Source organism: Homarus americanus, unplaced genomic scaffold (assembly GCF_018991925.1).
Source record: "Homarus americanus isolate GMGI-L3 unplaced genomic scaffold, GMGI_Hamer_2.0 scaffold850, whole genome shotgun sequence".
Taxonomy (NCBI): Eukaryota; Metazoa; Arthropoda; class Malacostraca; order Decapoda; family Nephropidae; genus Homarus; species Homarus americanus.
In genome coordinates this window covers 734,860-748,698 of record NW_024730202.1, presented here as the reverse complement: position 1 = coordinate 748,698, position 13,839 = coordinate 734,860, and the positions used below count along the sequence as shown (strand labels likewise).

At 37.7% G+C, this 13,839-nt stretch overlaps 1 protein-coding gene across 11 annotated transcripts in view; it reads left to right on the top strand.

The window, feature by feature from the left end:
- Window positions 1-13,839, top strand: part of LOC121866920 (solute carrier family 15 member 1-like) — a 43,316-nt gene that overhangs the window by 16,360 nt on the left and 13,117 nt on the right. For 3 of the 11 annotated variants that reach the window (XM_042366667.1, XM_042366662.1, XM_042366663.1), the window contains exons 2-9: window positions 1,783-1,841; window positions 5,620-5,698; window positions 6,679-6,820; window positions 7,337-7,432; window positions 8,018-8,161; window positions 8,926-9,053; window positions 11,045-11,133; window positions 12,502-12,666. In XM_042366667.1, coding sequence (XP_042222601.1) covers window positions 1,812-1,841; window positions 5,620-5,698; window positions 6,679-6,820; window positions 7,337-7,432; window positions 8,018-8,161; window positions 8,926-9,053; window positions 11,045-11,133; window positions 12,502-12,666 — 873 coding nt within the window. In that variant the 5' untranslated portion in view covers window positions 1,783-1,811. Of the gene's footprint in view, window positions 1-217; window positions 500-614; window positions 647-703; window positions 1,041-1,782; window positions 1,842-3,363; window positions 3,935-5,619; window positions 5,699-6,678; window positions 6,821-7,336; window positions 7,433-8,017; window positions 8,162-8,925; window positions 9,054-9,695; window positions 9,779-11,044; window positions 11,134-12,501; window positions 12,667-13,839 lie in introns of those variants that run through there. The other 8 variants (XM_042366671.1, XM_042366661.1, XM_042366670.1 and 5 more) reach the window with 7 other exon arrangements.

Here is a 13,839-nt window from a genome sequence, read left to right as displayed (position 1 = left end):
TTTCGTTTGTTTTTTTGTTTTGTTTTGGTCATTTTCTTAGTTTCTTGGTCTGTATTACCCACAATTCTCTGCTTCCATCTTCTCACGGACGATACCTTTAGCCACACTTGTTGCTTGTCATTTGTTTCTTGTTTTGACACCTGTACCTCTATTGACATTTGTAATTAGTACACCTGCTTGTGTCTTCAAATCCTCGTTAACACTTGTAACTGTTATTTGGACTTCAATACGTCAATACCCTCTATTTAGTCCCTATTAAACCTACCCATACCGTGGCCCTACACCTGTCACCTGTTCCAACTACCTGTGTTACCCCTTATTATCTATACCTGTTCCAACTACCTGTGTTACCCCCTATTACCCATACCGTGGCCCAACACCTGTCACCTGTTCCAACTACCTGTGTTACCCCCTATTATCCATACCGTGGCCTTACTCCTGCTACCCATTTCAACTACCTGTGTTACCCCTTATTATCTATACCTGTTCCAACTACCTGTGTTACCCCTATTACCCATACCGTGGCCTACACCTGTCACCTGTTCCAACTACCTGTGTTACCCCTATTATCCATACCGTGGCCTTACTCCTGTCACCTGTTCCAACTGTGTGTTACCTTATTATCTATACCTGTTCCAACTACCTGTGTTACTACCTGTGTTACCCCATTATCCATACCACACCTGTCACCTGTTCCACCTACTGTTACCCCTTATTATCTATACCTGTTCCAACTACCTGTGTTACCCCCTATTATCCATACCGTGGCCCTACACCTGTCACCTGTTCCAACTACCTGTGTTACCCCCTATTATCCATACCGTGGCCTTACTCCTGCTACCCATTTCAACTACCTGTGTTGTTATCTACGTGTTGTGTTTTGGTGTTCGGCCATGTACGCCCCGCTGTTGAGTCGAGACGTGTGGGACGAGGAGGAGGACGATATACATTATCCCTCTTATACAGTCGGCGACGATGGTGATGATGATGAAGAGGTGTTGTATTGGAGCCTCGACCATAACAAGAAGATGGAATGTAAGGTGGTTAGATTGTCTCTCTCTCTCTCTCTCTTAACCACCTTCCCCATTCCACCTTGACCTGTACCAATATACCAATTTTATCTCTTTGATTTCCTCAGATTAATTCCATCCCAGTGTTCGTATTTATCATTATTGCATTGTCTTTTATGTCTCTAAACGTCTTAATATTTATGTTGTATAATCTTTATCTAATGTTTTTAATGTCTTTTGATATTTATGTATAATTTGATGTGGTATAGTTATTTATGTATAGTGTGTTTTAATGTCGCTTTGATGGTGTGTGTGTGTGTGTGTTTTAACCTCCATCGTTATCTCGCCAGTTATAATGGCTCATAGTATCTACTGAAGTTGAGCGCCACTAAGGCATTAAGGTGTAGTTGTAATGGCGTCTTACAGAATATAAACACCATCAAACTGATCTTCTTTTGTTTTTAGTTGAGCTCCACTAAGGTAATAAGTGTACGGTTGTAAGCATATTCGTCATGGCAACACCTAAAAAGTATCTCTCACAAATATGTCCTGGGTTCAGTCTCCAGCCCAGAACAGATATAAGAAATATGAGAAGAGTATTATCCACTGTTACTCAACCAAACATAACAAAATAACTAAGAACAGACCAACCGCCCAGATGGCTAGTAAAGTGATAAGTGGTGGAATGATACGTAAGTTGACCCTCGTTAATTTCATTGTTATTATGACCTTTTTTTGAACTTATTTGACCTTGTTTACTTCACCCTGGCAGGCAGCAAGTTGTTAGAAGGCGGCGAGAAGATGTACGATGACCCAGACCAGACAGAGGAGGTAAGTGTGTGTGTGTGTAAAGTAAGTTTTATCCAATGATTATGGTTGGTATTAATCGACAAGGCGAAATATTATCCCATCAGACAAGACAAATTTGAAATATGGTCTTTTGTCAATTTCACTTTCCGTCTTGGCACTAAAAGGGGGGTGAGTGAAGGGGTGATACCTAACCTGTTGAGAAAGTGATGCAAGGACGTTAGTACAGTCAGGGACAGGGTTGACAAGGAAGGTATAAAAACTTTAATTGTTGGTGACTCACAGGTAAGGTACTTGGACAGGGCCTTTTGTGGTAAAAATAAAAATAGGATGAGGGTGTGTTTGCCAGGAGCTGGGGTGGGGGATATAGTTGACAGGATGGACAATATCTTGTCTGGTAATGGGAACAAACCCAATATCTGCCTCAGTGCAGGAGGCAACGATATTGGCCGGTGTAGGAGTGAAGAGCTTCTTGATAAGTTCAAGACAGCTATAGATCGTATTAGGACTGAGGGAGGGATCCCTATCATATGTGGTGTCCTGCCTAGAAGGAGAGTTAGCAATGAATGGTTGTCAACGGCCGTCTTGACGGATATTGCAAGTCAATATCAGTCCCATTCATTGACAACTAGGACAACTTCTACGGCAGAAGGGACCTTTATGCTAGGGATGGGGTGCACCTGTCTCAGGAGGGGGTGGCAACCCTGGCTGGGTCTCTAGAGGGGGCAGTTCAAAAGATATCGAAGTCTAAACTGCTAGGGGAACATGAGGGCACGGGGGTAGAGGAAACTGCAGTGGGAGCAGGTAAACAAAGTAAAAGATTACAGGGAAATAGTGTTAGGAATGACGACAAAACTAAAGCAGTCAGGGAGTTTAAACCTAAACGCGGTAAAGGGAGGACTCAGAATACGACTAACTTAAATGTCTACTACACGAACAGTAGAAGTATGAGAAACAAAATGGATGATATTAGGGCCTTAGTATGTACCAAAAAAATCGACATAATAGCATTCACTGAAACATGGATCAACCTAGACTCACGTGAGTTACCGGTCGAATACCAAATTGCGGGTTACAAATTGTTCCATACCGATAGGCAAACCAGGAAAGGAGGCGGAGTAGCAATCTATATCAGGAATAATCTGAAGTGTGAAATAAATAAGGAAATAAAAACTGAGCGGAATACAGAAACAATTTGGATAGAATTAATCGACGGTAGGGAAAAATTAATCACAGGAGTAATATATAGACCTCCCAATCTTGATAGAGTCAATGAGAGACTTATTTGGGATGAAATGCGCACACACACACACACACACACACACACACACACACACACACACTCTCTTTCACTGTCCCAGTATTGGACCGTCAAGATGGTGAGCCTGTTACATGTGATAGTTTTACCCTGTCTCTGTCTCACCCCCTTCACCTACCGTACCTCACCTCTCACCTCACCTACCGTACCTCACCTCTCACCTTCCTTACCTCTCACCTCACCTTCCTTACCTTTCCTCTCACCCCTCACTTTCCTTACCTCACCCCTCACCTCCCTTACTTCACCCCTCACCTCATCTGCCTGTACGGGGTTTAGTTGTGTAATGTTATATTCGGTCAGGTTGGGTTAGTTTAGGTTAGGTTAGAGGAACATCTGTACCCTACATACCTGACCTGAAGTGACAACAACAAATTGGCTAAGTGAGGTGTGTGTGTGTGTCATCGCGGGTACTCCACCTTTTACATTGTACTGAAACATGAGCAGCTCAGGTGTGACGTCACTCAAGGTTCTCTGGTACCTGTTTGGTTAGGGTAAAGGAGAGTTCTGAGTGAGACCCCTTTGGGCCAGGCTGGTCACTCAGTCACTAGCATCGACGGCGTGTAGTGAAAACCAAACCGTGGAGACATTTTCTCTGATCGAACGTAAACTGTTATTTATATACTAATATTCCTCTTAACTTACTCTGTTTATTAAAATAGAGAAGAAGGGGTTTAATGTAAATGTTATGAACGGGAGAAGTTGTTAGCGTTGAAGGCGAGTTTGTGGAGAGTCGCTGAAGATGTTGTCTGCCAGTGACCAAGAGATTTTCCAACGCCAGCAGGTGACCATGGCGCAGAAGGTGAGTTCATGGCCGGCAGGACACCTCACTACCATGGATGGATAAGTCGGTAGATTAGATGGGTAAACAGATATATAGATGGATAGATAGATAACTAGATAAAGAGAGAGATTGAGATCAAACAAATTTATTCAAGGGGTAGGCTAGCCATCACTTTGACTACTGTGCGTGTGTATGCCATTCCGACCGTGTATTTTACACCAATATTCAGCCTTATAAAGTGACACGATAATTTTGATTGACTTTTAAATTAAAAGAAAACATGAATGTTTACCTCACTAACAAGACGTTTAACGGTGAAGAGGATAAAGTAAAGTAAAGGGGGGTTAATCTTCAGGTGAAATAAGCTAAGGTGTTTAATCTTCAGGTGATATTTACTTTTACATTGAATATTATGTATAGTCAATGTCAATAAAGGCTCCTCCCCTGCCACACCTTACTCAGAGGTCTTGTATACTGCGTTTCTATTTGTTGTTTTCTCTTGGCAATACAATAAGATGGTTTATTTAAGTTGGGGGTAAATATCTCGCCGTTTTCTTTAGTTCACGGCCGGGAGAAACTATACAATATATATATATTTACTCTTGAGACAGAATATAAGTCCCAATTTGTCTTTAATCTGTAACTATGATACTTATGAGTCTTTGTCAATATGATTGAAATATTTTGAGTCACTGCGGTTGGTAATATTCATTTGAAGTACAGTACTCTCTCTCTCTCTCTCTCTCTCTCTCTCTCTCTCTCTCTCTCTCCTTTTATTTCTTTGAGGATATAATTGATATAGGAATCATGTTAAATCTTTTTAAACCCTTGTGTCTTAACGGTGTGTTTAAGTATACACTTTTACTTTTTACTTTTACTTTTATCCTCTTCACCACTGATCGGCTCGTTAGCCTCTTGGGCAACATGTCACGTCTTTGGTACACACTGTTGGCAAGTACTGGGCATGCACTGGCTCCTGAATGTATCTGAACCTGCTCCAGTGGTCTTGAAAAAGCTCACACTCGGTGCCGTCACAACACTCTCTGGCAGGTTGTTCCAAGAGTTCATAACTCTCACTCCGAAGCCGCAAGCCTTTTCTGGGCTTGCGGCTTCTTCAATGTTGAGCTGTGACCCCTTGTGGGGCGAGCGTCCGCCAGCTCCAGGTAAGGGCACTCGACTGAGTAGTGTCCTTTGAGATGTTTCTACACCTTAATTAGGTCCCGTCTCTAGTATAAGCTAGGCAATTTCAGGCTCTCTAATCTCTCAGGGTAGCATATCTCGGGGACCAGACGGGGTGACAGTACTCCAGACAGGGAAGCACTTCACTCTTGAAGATCGTAACAAGGGACAGACCGTCTAGATATCTGAACGACCTTCTTATAAGACATAATTTAGTTGCCTGATTCACCTTCCTCTTGCAATGGACCGAGAACTTCAGCTCATTGTCAACATATACACCGAGGTCCTTTTCACATTCAGTCTCAATTAATGCAGTTTCTTCATCCCATTTGGGACGTATGATACGCCTCCTTACCGTTGGTATGTCCCGGGAAATAAAATATATCCCAATATAAAGGGTTATTGTAAGGGATCTGTGTTATAGTAGAGTAGGTTATATAAGTAATACAGTATTATATTTGTAATGCCTGGCTTATTATATGAAGTTAGGTAAGAAATATTAAAATTGTTTCCCTCATTAACAGAGAGTCAAGTACCCGCGCTCCGTTTTCTTCATCATCGGCACCGAGTTCTGTGAGAGGTTCAGTTATTATGGTATGAAAGGTAAGATGGGGTCATTAAACATTCCGTCCTTTACAAAAATTATAATTTTATTATAATGTAATATTTGCACATTTTTCATTATTTTACATTTTCTTCTGTACTGTGATGATAAAAATTGTTAGAATTAAGAGGAAAATATATGTTTTTAATGTGTTTGTATTGCTTTAGTACTTAGGAACCCTTTCTTTGTACACTCACTCCATAAAAGTATCTTTACGGAGTCGTCCGATGAATTTGAAAACGAACATCGCGTCTCTTATTTTCTTGATAGAGGTATCGAAATCATTCATCCATTGTGTCATATTGCCTCATACAAAATCGAAAAGATAGTTTTTGGAGTGAGTTGCATGTACATAAGTATACAGTGTGTTAAAAGGTTTCAGGCAGATGATAGAGTGATCTGTTATGTATTTCCTGTACTGTTTATCATGTGGACAGATTTAGTGGCAAATATCTTAAACTTGTGTTATAAGGCTCAAGTAGCTGGCCAATAAAGTAATCACGAAAAGTTATGTACAATTTAAAAAGAAAATTATAAATATATAGTTGTGGAGAAACATAATTGTATGTAGTCAACCCAACCCATTGTTTCAGATTTGTTCAGAAAAAGAATACTTTATTCATTGTTCCACTGTTCATGAACCATTAAAAACATCATCAGTCTCATCTTTGTTCCTTGTGCCTCTCATTGCACTTATTAATTCGTACAGTACATTATAACTCACAGTTTACCACATGTTGTACAGAAAGTAACCCAACATCTCTCTCTCTCATCTCCATATTTTTAGTATTTTTTCTATATTAGTCACTACTTACTTTACTATACAGTACTGTAAGATGAAAATTTTTTAATTACGTACTTTATTCATCTTTGTTCTACTCATTTCTAAACAGTTAAAATAAAGTTAAAACTTAATTCCCATCACAAAATGAAACCCGGTATTCCCCAGTTATGTAAATATTGACTGTCTCCTTTACAGCCATCTTGACTCTCTACCTACACAACGAACTAAAGTTTTCTGAAGATTCCTCGACTGTCATTTACCATGTATGGTCAATGTTGTGTTACTTTACCCCCATCCTCGGTGCTATCATTGCTGACACCCTCCTTGGACGCTTCAGGTAGGCCAACCATTCTACTGCTACAATGACATATCCAAGTTGCTGTAGGTTAGGATTATTTTGGATTAGTTAGGATTAAGTTGTTTTTAGCTGCCATCAAGTATTCAGGGTAACCCATATAATTATGGCAGTTGGCTGTAAAGTATTGACAATTGATGTGCCAGATGTCAAGTTATTGGTTAATCTTAATGAAAAATCTGTAGGTTCTGATTCTTGTGCCTGTGGCAGAGTGATGATTCATATATATCTGACTACTGTGTCCTGGGCTCACTCCCTACCCAAGGACAGATGTAAGAAGAGTATTATCCAGTGTGATCCTCCCAAACATGGAAGGTTTTCTCCAAGTATGGTACTCTGGTTGCCTCCTATACTAACACTGGACAATAAAGCTCCTAATACTTTAATTTTTATTGGTTAGTTTATTTCCTTTATGCCTTTTATCTAGTTATAGTTTAAATAATAAATAAATAAACATAATAGAATATTTTCTCTTCTGATTCGCAATGTGTTTTGCAGAACAATATTCTACATCTCTGTCTTGTACGTGTTTGGGAATGCAGTTCTCTCTCTGTCGGCTGTCCCACCAGTTTTCCCAGACCTTGGACCAAAGATGTAAGTACAGTACTGAACTATACATGTTAGTGCTGCAAAACTTTTATTGATTTCATTCCAGTTGAAAATGAGGAGAAAATTTAAACTGATTGATACTTATTCAGTAAAATTATCGTACAAGTTTACAGTTGATTTAGCTTGCATATAGGAAATGCAGGTTTACAGTTCAGTATGTATATAGACACTGTAGGTATTGTGTACAGTTCAGCATGTATATAGACCATACAGGTATACAACCAATGTGCAGTCACCTTCAAAAGTCATGCCGCCTCTCCTGCTGTAACACGAACCCTGAAATTCAGATTCATGAACCCAAAGCAGTAAACTGAAGCATTATTCTGTCCATAAATGCTTCAGATTTATGAGTCTGAAGCTCGGAGTTCAGGAATAGAGGCAACAAGACATTTAAGGGTGTCTGGACAGTGCAGGAATACAAACAATAGTAAACATTAAGGCAGTTATAAATGTGTTTAGGATGTGTATAGCTCAGTGTTCAGGATGTGTATAGCTAGTGTTAAAGATGTGTGTAGCTCAGTGTTCAAGTATTACCACAAGGTTTGATGAACACACATTTTCCCCCCACAGAGCAGTGTCCCTGACTGGCCTCTTCCTAATAGCCTTGGGTACAGGGGGCATTAAACCCTGTGTATCAGCCTTCGGAGGAGACCAGTTTGTCCTTCCCAAACAAGAACGGCAGCTGACACAGTTCTTCTCTATTTTCTACTTCAGGTAACCTTTTCAAACAGTAATCTTTTTCTTTTATTTTTAAGAGGTAGAATTAGTCTTTGCATACCTTTTTCTCTGCATATAATTATACACACTGCCTTACAAATTTTAGTGATGAGTGCTTGTACAGTACGGTATTACATCAGCAACATTTTCCTCGCTTGTTGATGTGCGACCTCACACGTCAGCAAGTGTGGACAATGTTGCTGTTATAATACAAGCATTCATGGAATTGCATTTTTCTGAGACACCTTATACCTGTATACAGTATATATATTGGCAAACTCTTATCTGAAAATTGAATCATATACTTTCACCAGAACTAGTGTCACCTACTCAGTTCTTCTATCCTTCAAAGGTTTTATTATCAATCAGTTATTATGCAAAAGTAAAGTTAGAAATGTTTTTTCTAAGTATATTAGTCATCCCTAAAAAAGCTCACAGGATAATACTGAACTGTTTAAGGGGTGGTGGTCAAGTTAAGTTAGATTAGGTTAGGTTACTTTGCATTAAAATTCATATTTCTTAATGTGACTGGTAGGTTAGGTGAGATTTGGTGTTATCCAGTGTGACCCTCATTACCAAACATCATATGTCTCCCAGATTCCGGTTTCTTTCTGTACTAACACTAGATAGACCAACTACCTGAATGGCTAGTCAACTGATAAGTGGCAAAATGATAAATACATTAAATATAAAACTAATATTTTTGTGTAATTGGCAGCTTCATGAATCACTGAATGTTAACCTTTGACCTCTCTTGGCAGCATCAATGCAGGATCACTTCTCTCCACCTACATCACCCCAATCCTGAGAGACAACGTCCACTGTTATGGTGACGATTGCTATTGTCTCGCTTTTGGAATTCCAGCAATTTTGATGGTCGTTGCTCTCTGTAAGTATTATTAATGTTATTGTCATTGCCCAATGTAAGTATTATTGATATTGACCTTTATAAAGATTATTAATGTTATTTCCCTTTGTAAGTACTCCTGTACTGTATATTATTAATGTTATTGAATTGTGTAAGTATTATTGATGTTATTATCCTAGGATAGGTTACGTTATGTTAGGTTACCTTTTGTCACTATCTTCTTTGCCATTGATTGTTTCTTTAGCCACTTGGGCAATCAGTCACATCTTTGTTATGCACTGTTGGCAAGTACTGAGTGCTCAGTGCCGTCACAACACTCTCTGGCAGATTGTTCCAATAGTTTATAATTATCACTCCAAAAAAGTTTGTCCCGATAGTTTTCTGAACTTGTGGCTTCTCCAACCATAAGCTGTGAAGGTTAGGCTAAGTCAGGTTAGGATTGATGAAGTTTTTACTCATTACAAAACCTGATCCAAAGAGCTAACAGATCAATCAATGCAAGGAAGATAAAGTAAAATAAGTAAAGTAAAAATAAGTAAACCCAAAATGCATCAGTATAGCTGATGCCATCATGCTAAGACAGAAATAAAGGTCTTTTATAACTCAAAAGTAATAACTGTACTACCGTTACTATAACATCTGTCAACCCCCCCCCCCCTCCAGTACTCTTCCTGGCTGGGCATTCGAAATACATCATGAAGCCGCCAGAGGGTAACATACTTGTACGGGTGTGGTCCTGTATAATGGTGAGTGAGAGAGAGAGAGGTCGTGAGTGGGACCTTTCTCTTTGGTGGTGGTGGTGGTGGTGGTGGGATGACTCGTTTTTGCTATTTCTTGGTGCCAAGATTGCATGTGTGGCAGACTTCACTGGAATTAGAGAACTGTGAATAGGAAAAAAATAATGTTATGCTGTTTATTTTGTAGTGTAGTTAGTTTTGCTTTGTGCATATACTGTACACTTTAAGCTTTCCACTCAGATGTAATACCAAATTTCCTTCCCTCCATATTCTTTCAAGCTTTTCTTTCCCTCCTAATTTCCTGTTTACAGTTTGGTATAGACAATGTCTGTACAGTACTGTATGGAGTTCAGCATGTATATAGATAATGCAGGTACAGTAAACAGTTTAGCATGTATATAGACAATGCAGGTACAGTATACAGTTCAGCATGTATTATAGGCAATGCACATCTACAGTACAGTACATGTATAGAGTTCAGCATGTATATAGATAATGCAGGTACAGTAAACAGTTTAGCATGTATATAGACAATGCAGGTACAGTATACAGTTCAGCATGTATTATAGGCAATGCACATCTACAGTACAGTACATGTATAGAGTTCAGCATGTATATAGATAATGCAGGTACAGTAAACAGTTTAGCATGTATATAGACAATGCAGGTACAGTATACAGTTCAGCATGTATTATAGGCAATGCACATCTACAGTACAGTACATGTATAGAGTTCAGCATGTATATAGACAATGCAGGTATACAGTACTGTACAGTATATACAGACCATACAGGAATACAGAAAATGTCCTTTTCTTAAACAAAACAATTAATATTTCTCTCTCTACCACTTATTTATTCTGAGAGATGTGGTGGTAGATGCATGCTCTTAACATTTGATCAGTGGTTTTAAATCATTGCATGTATTTGAAATGAATTGCTAATAAATCTACAGTGATGTTATATTTTTTCACTACTACAGTAAGTCGAGTCAATTAAGTATGTAAAACTTGTGGACATTTAGAAATCTTGTAGCAGTAGGTGTATGTAAAACAGGAGTGAAATTAATTAGCCAATATCTAGAGTAGGTTGTGTAATGTATTGCAGTGGTGATGGTTAACAGGGGATGATAATGATAGCCACATAGGAAGGTAGAATCTAGTTGCATGAAGTTTGATATGAATACTGTAGTGGTTACATTTAATAACTACTTAGAAATATTTGTGAAGCTTTATTTTCATGGTGAATATAACTCTCCTCTTCACTTTTACTCCAGCCATCTTTGTTGCTGGGAACATTGCACGGCTTTACAGAAAAGTTGCACCCCAGGGTTCAATATTGGCTGATGTCTGCCGCTGCATTTGGGTAGGTGATGTGTTTTCTTGCATGGTTTTATTTATTTATTTATTAATGTTTGTGTTTAGTCATGGAAAACTATAATAGACATAATGTAATTGAATTAACCTTGACCCACAGTGAGAGTATAGTGACCTTAGTTAAATTACTCTTCATCTTCAAGCATACAAGATCCTTCTGTAAACTTCAGAATATTTCCTAGAGGTTGTTACATAGTTTACAGTATTACTCTGCCTGTCACAGTACATGGAGCAGAGGCAAAATTAACTTGCACAGTACAGTAAGGTCCACTTAACGAACGATATGCAATCCTTGAGGAGTGCTCGTTGGGTGAAATCTTGTTCAACAGGACCTTACTGTACTTAAAATAGTAATAAGAAATGAAAATAGAAGTAACAAGAAGTAATATATGATATAGAATGAAAAAATTATAGAGTTTGAAGGAGAGTGTAATGCTTCAGTGTGCTTAAGAGTATTACAATGTGGTCAAATGTATTGTCTTATTATCATCAGTAAAGGGAAGACCAGTTTCCCACATTATTTCTCACATGACCAAGGTACTATACCAAATAGTTTAGAATTAAAATCAAGTTTGCGTTAATAATTCATTATATCCGTATATTGAAATATAAATGATTTAGATGAATTCAGGATATTTACACCACATATTTTGGTTAAAGTTTACATGACTGTTCATAGCCAGATTTTTCCTGTATTCTGTATGTTTGTTGTTTTTCATTGTTTCTTTGTTTTTGTAACTCAACATAGATTTAGAAATACTGTATCTGAAACTGTAAATTTATTTGTTTTATTAGAATTTTTACCAGTTTCATTTATACTATTTAACAATACAGTACATTCATTGATTTTGTTAGTACATGTATATGACATTTCTTAACTAATACTGTTCTGTACTTTTAAGTAACTTTGCCTTATTTCACAATACTGTACAGTACCATACAGTGATGTACAAGACTTAAAATGGATTATATTCAAGCCAATATCTTGAGTGAAATTAAGTTAATATTTTTTAATTACTATACGAATTATATCTTACATGATAACATCCTGTTCTTAAGTTATAATAATTGAGGTTGACAGAACTGTAGTAAGACAAGAGCAGTGAATGAAAAATATGAAAATATGTAGTTAAAGTTTTCAAACCTTCAATTTACCATAACTTTGGAATCAGTGAAGATATTGAAGTGATTCAAGTGGCAGATATTAGCATTGTTAGTGAAGGTTTAATTGATACTAGTGAAAGACATCACACATATTGTTTTTGGGACATACCAGCACTTTTCCTATTTTGGTTCTGTTCTCCTCAATTGATCTATAATTAGTTTCCATATTAAACCAACATGACCATTTTTTCAGCATGCACTCAGGCAAAAATGTAAAACTAAAGAGAACAAGGAACATTGGCTGGATCATGCCAGTGACAAGTTTGATAAGAGCCTCATAAGTGATGTCAAAGTTGTACTCAAGATTCTCCTTCTGTACATTCCACTACCATTCTTCTGGGCCTTGTTTGACCAGCAGGTATGATTATTATGACCTTTTCCTCATCTCTCATGTATAGATAGCATACAGACTATGGTGATACAGTAGTAATATATGTCCTGGTTGCAATCCCCAGCCTGGGACAGATGTGAGACAGGTGTTATCTAGTGTGACTCAACCAAACATTGCAGGTTTACTCCAGGCTCTGTACAATGTTTCCTCCTATATAAACACTGGACATTAAAATTCATAATAAAGTAACAAAGAACAAACCAACCTCCTGAATGGCTAGTAGGGTGGTAAGGGAAGGGGTCAAATGATTAATAAAATACAATCAATTGATGTAGATTTTCTACATAGATATAAATTTGGGTGTTGGAATTTGCATAGTTTAAAATATCAAAATCTGATTTAATATCTAATATTTATACTTTGTGAAGTATGATCATCCCCATATAAATCATGTAATTCAGAAAAAATAAATCCCAATTTTTTAAAAACAAAACTCTTAACTTAATTTTTATAATTTTTTCTGTTTGGATGTTTAATAATCATTCAGAGAGGGAAATATTCTGATGTCAGTGTTCATTTTTAAATGAAATTTAATCACGAGTGAGATCAACTAGGGTCAACTTTCTTGCATGTCAGCAGCACTTGTCATCTTAAGTCAACGTGAAAGAGACTGACCAAGTCTTGCCAGGCTCGATACTCTCTCCCCTGACTGAGATCTGACAGTGAGATCAGAGTAAACACTTTTCAACTTGGATCCTTATCAATTCCCTCCTTTGAGATGTGATGGCTAGTGATGTTGGGGTCAACCTGCTTTTGGTCACAAGGGTTGACACAAAAATGTTGTTAATGTTGGTGTTTTAGGTCAGCCTGTAAGGTCATATACTGTATAATAGGTCAGTCCCAGTCTTAGGAGACACATCATAGTTTGAAATTGTGAATTTACTTCACTAGAAGGCTTTATATTTTAAGGCAAGAAACACACTGGAAGACTTACTTTATATTATAAGGTAAGAAACAAACTAATTATGTAAAAAGCATTACAGTACTTTTTCTACAACATAAAAGACATATTTTGTTATGATTATATTCAGAGGCAGAATTCTACAAGTCTTGGAAGTCATCTCCCTCTTCAGTCACAACAAATTTTTGCCAATGGATGGTATTAAGATATGTTGAAGTGAAATAACATTAAAAAATACG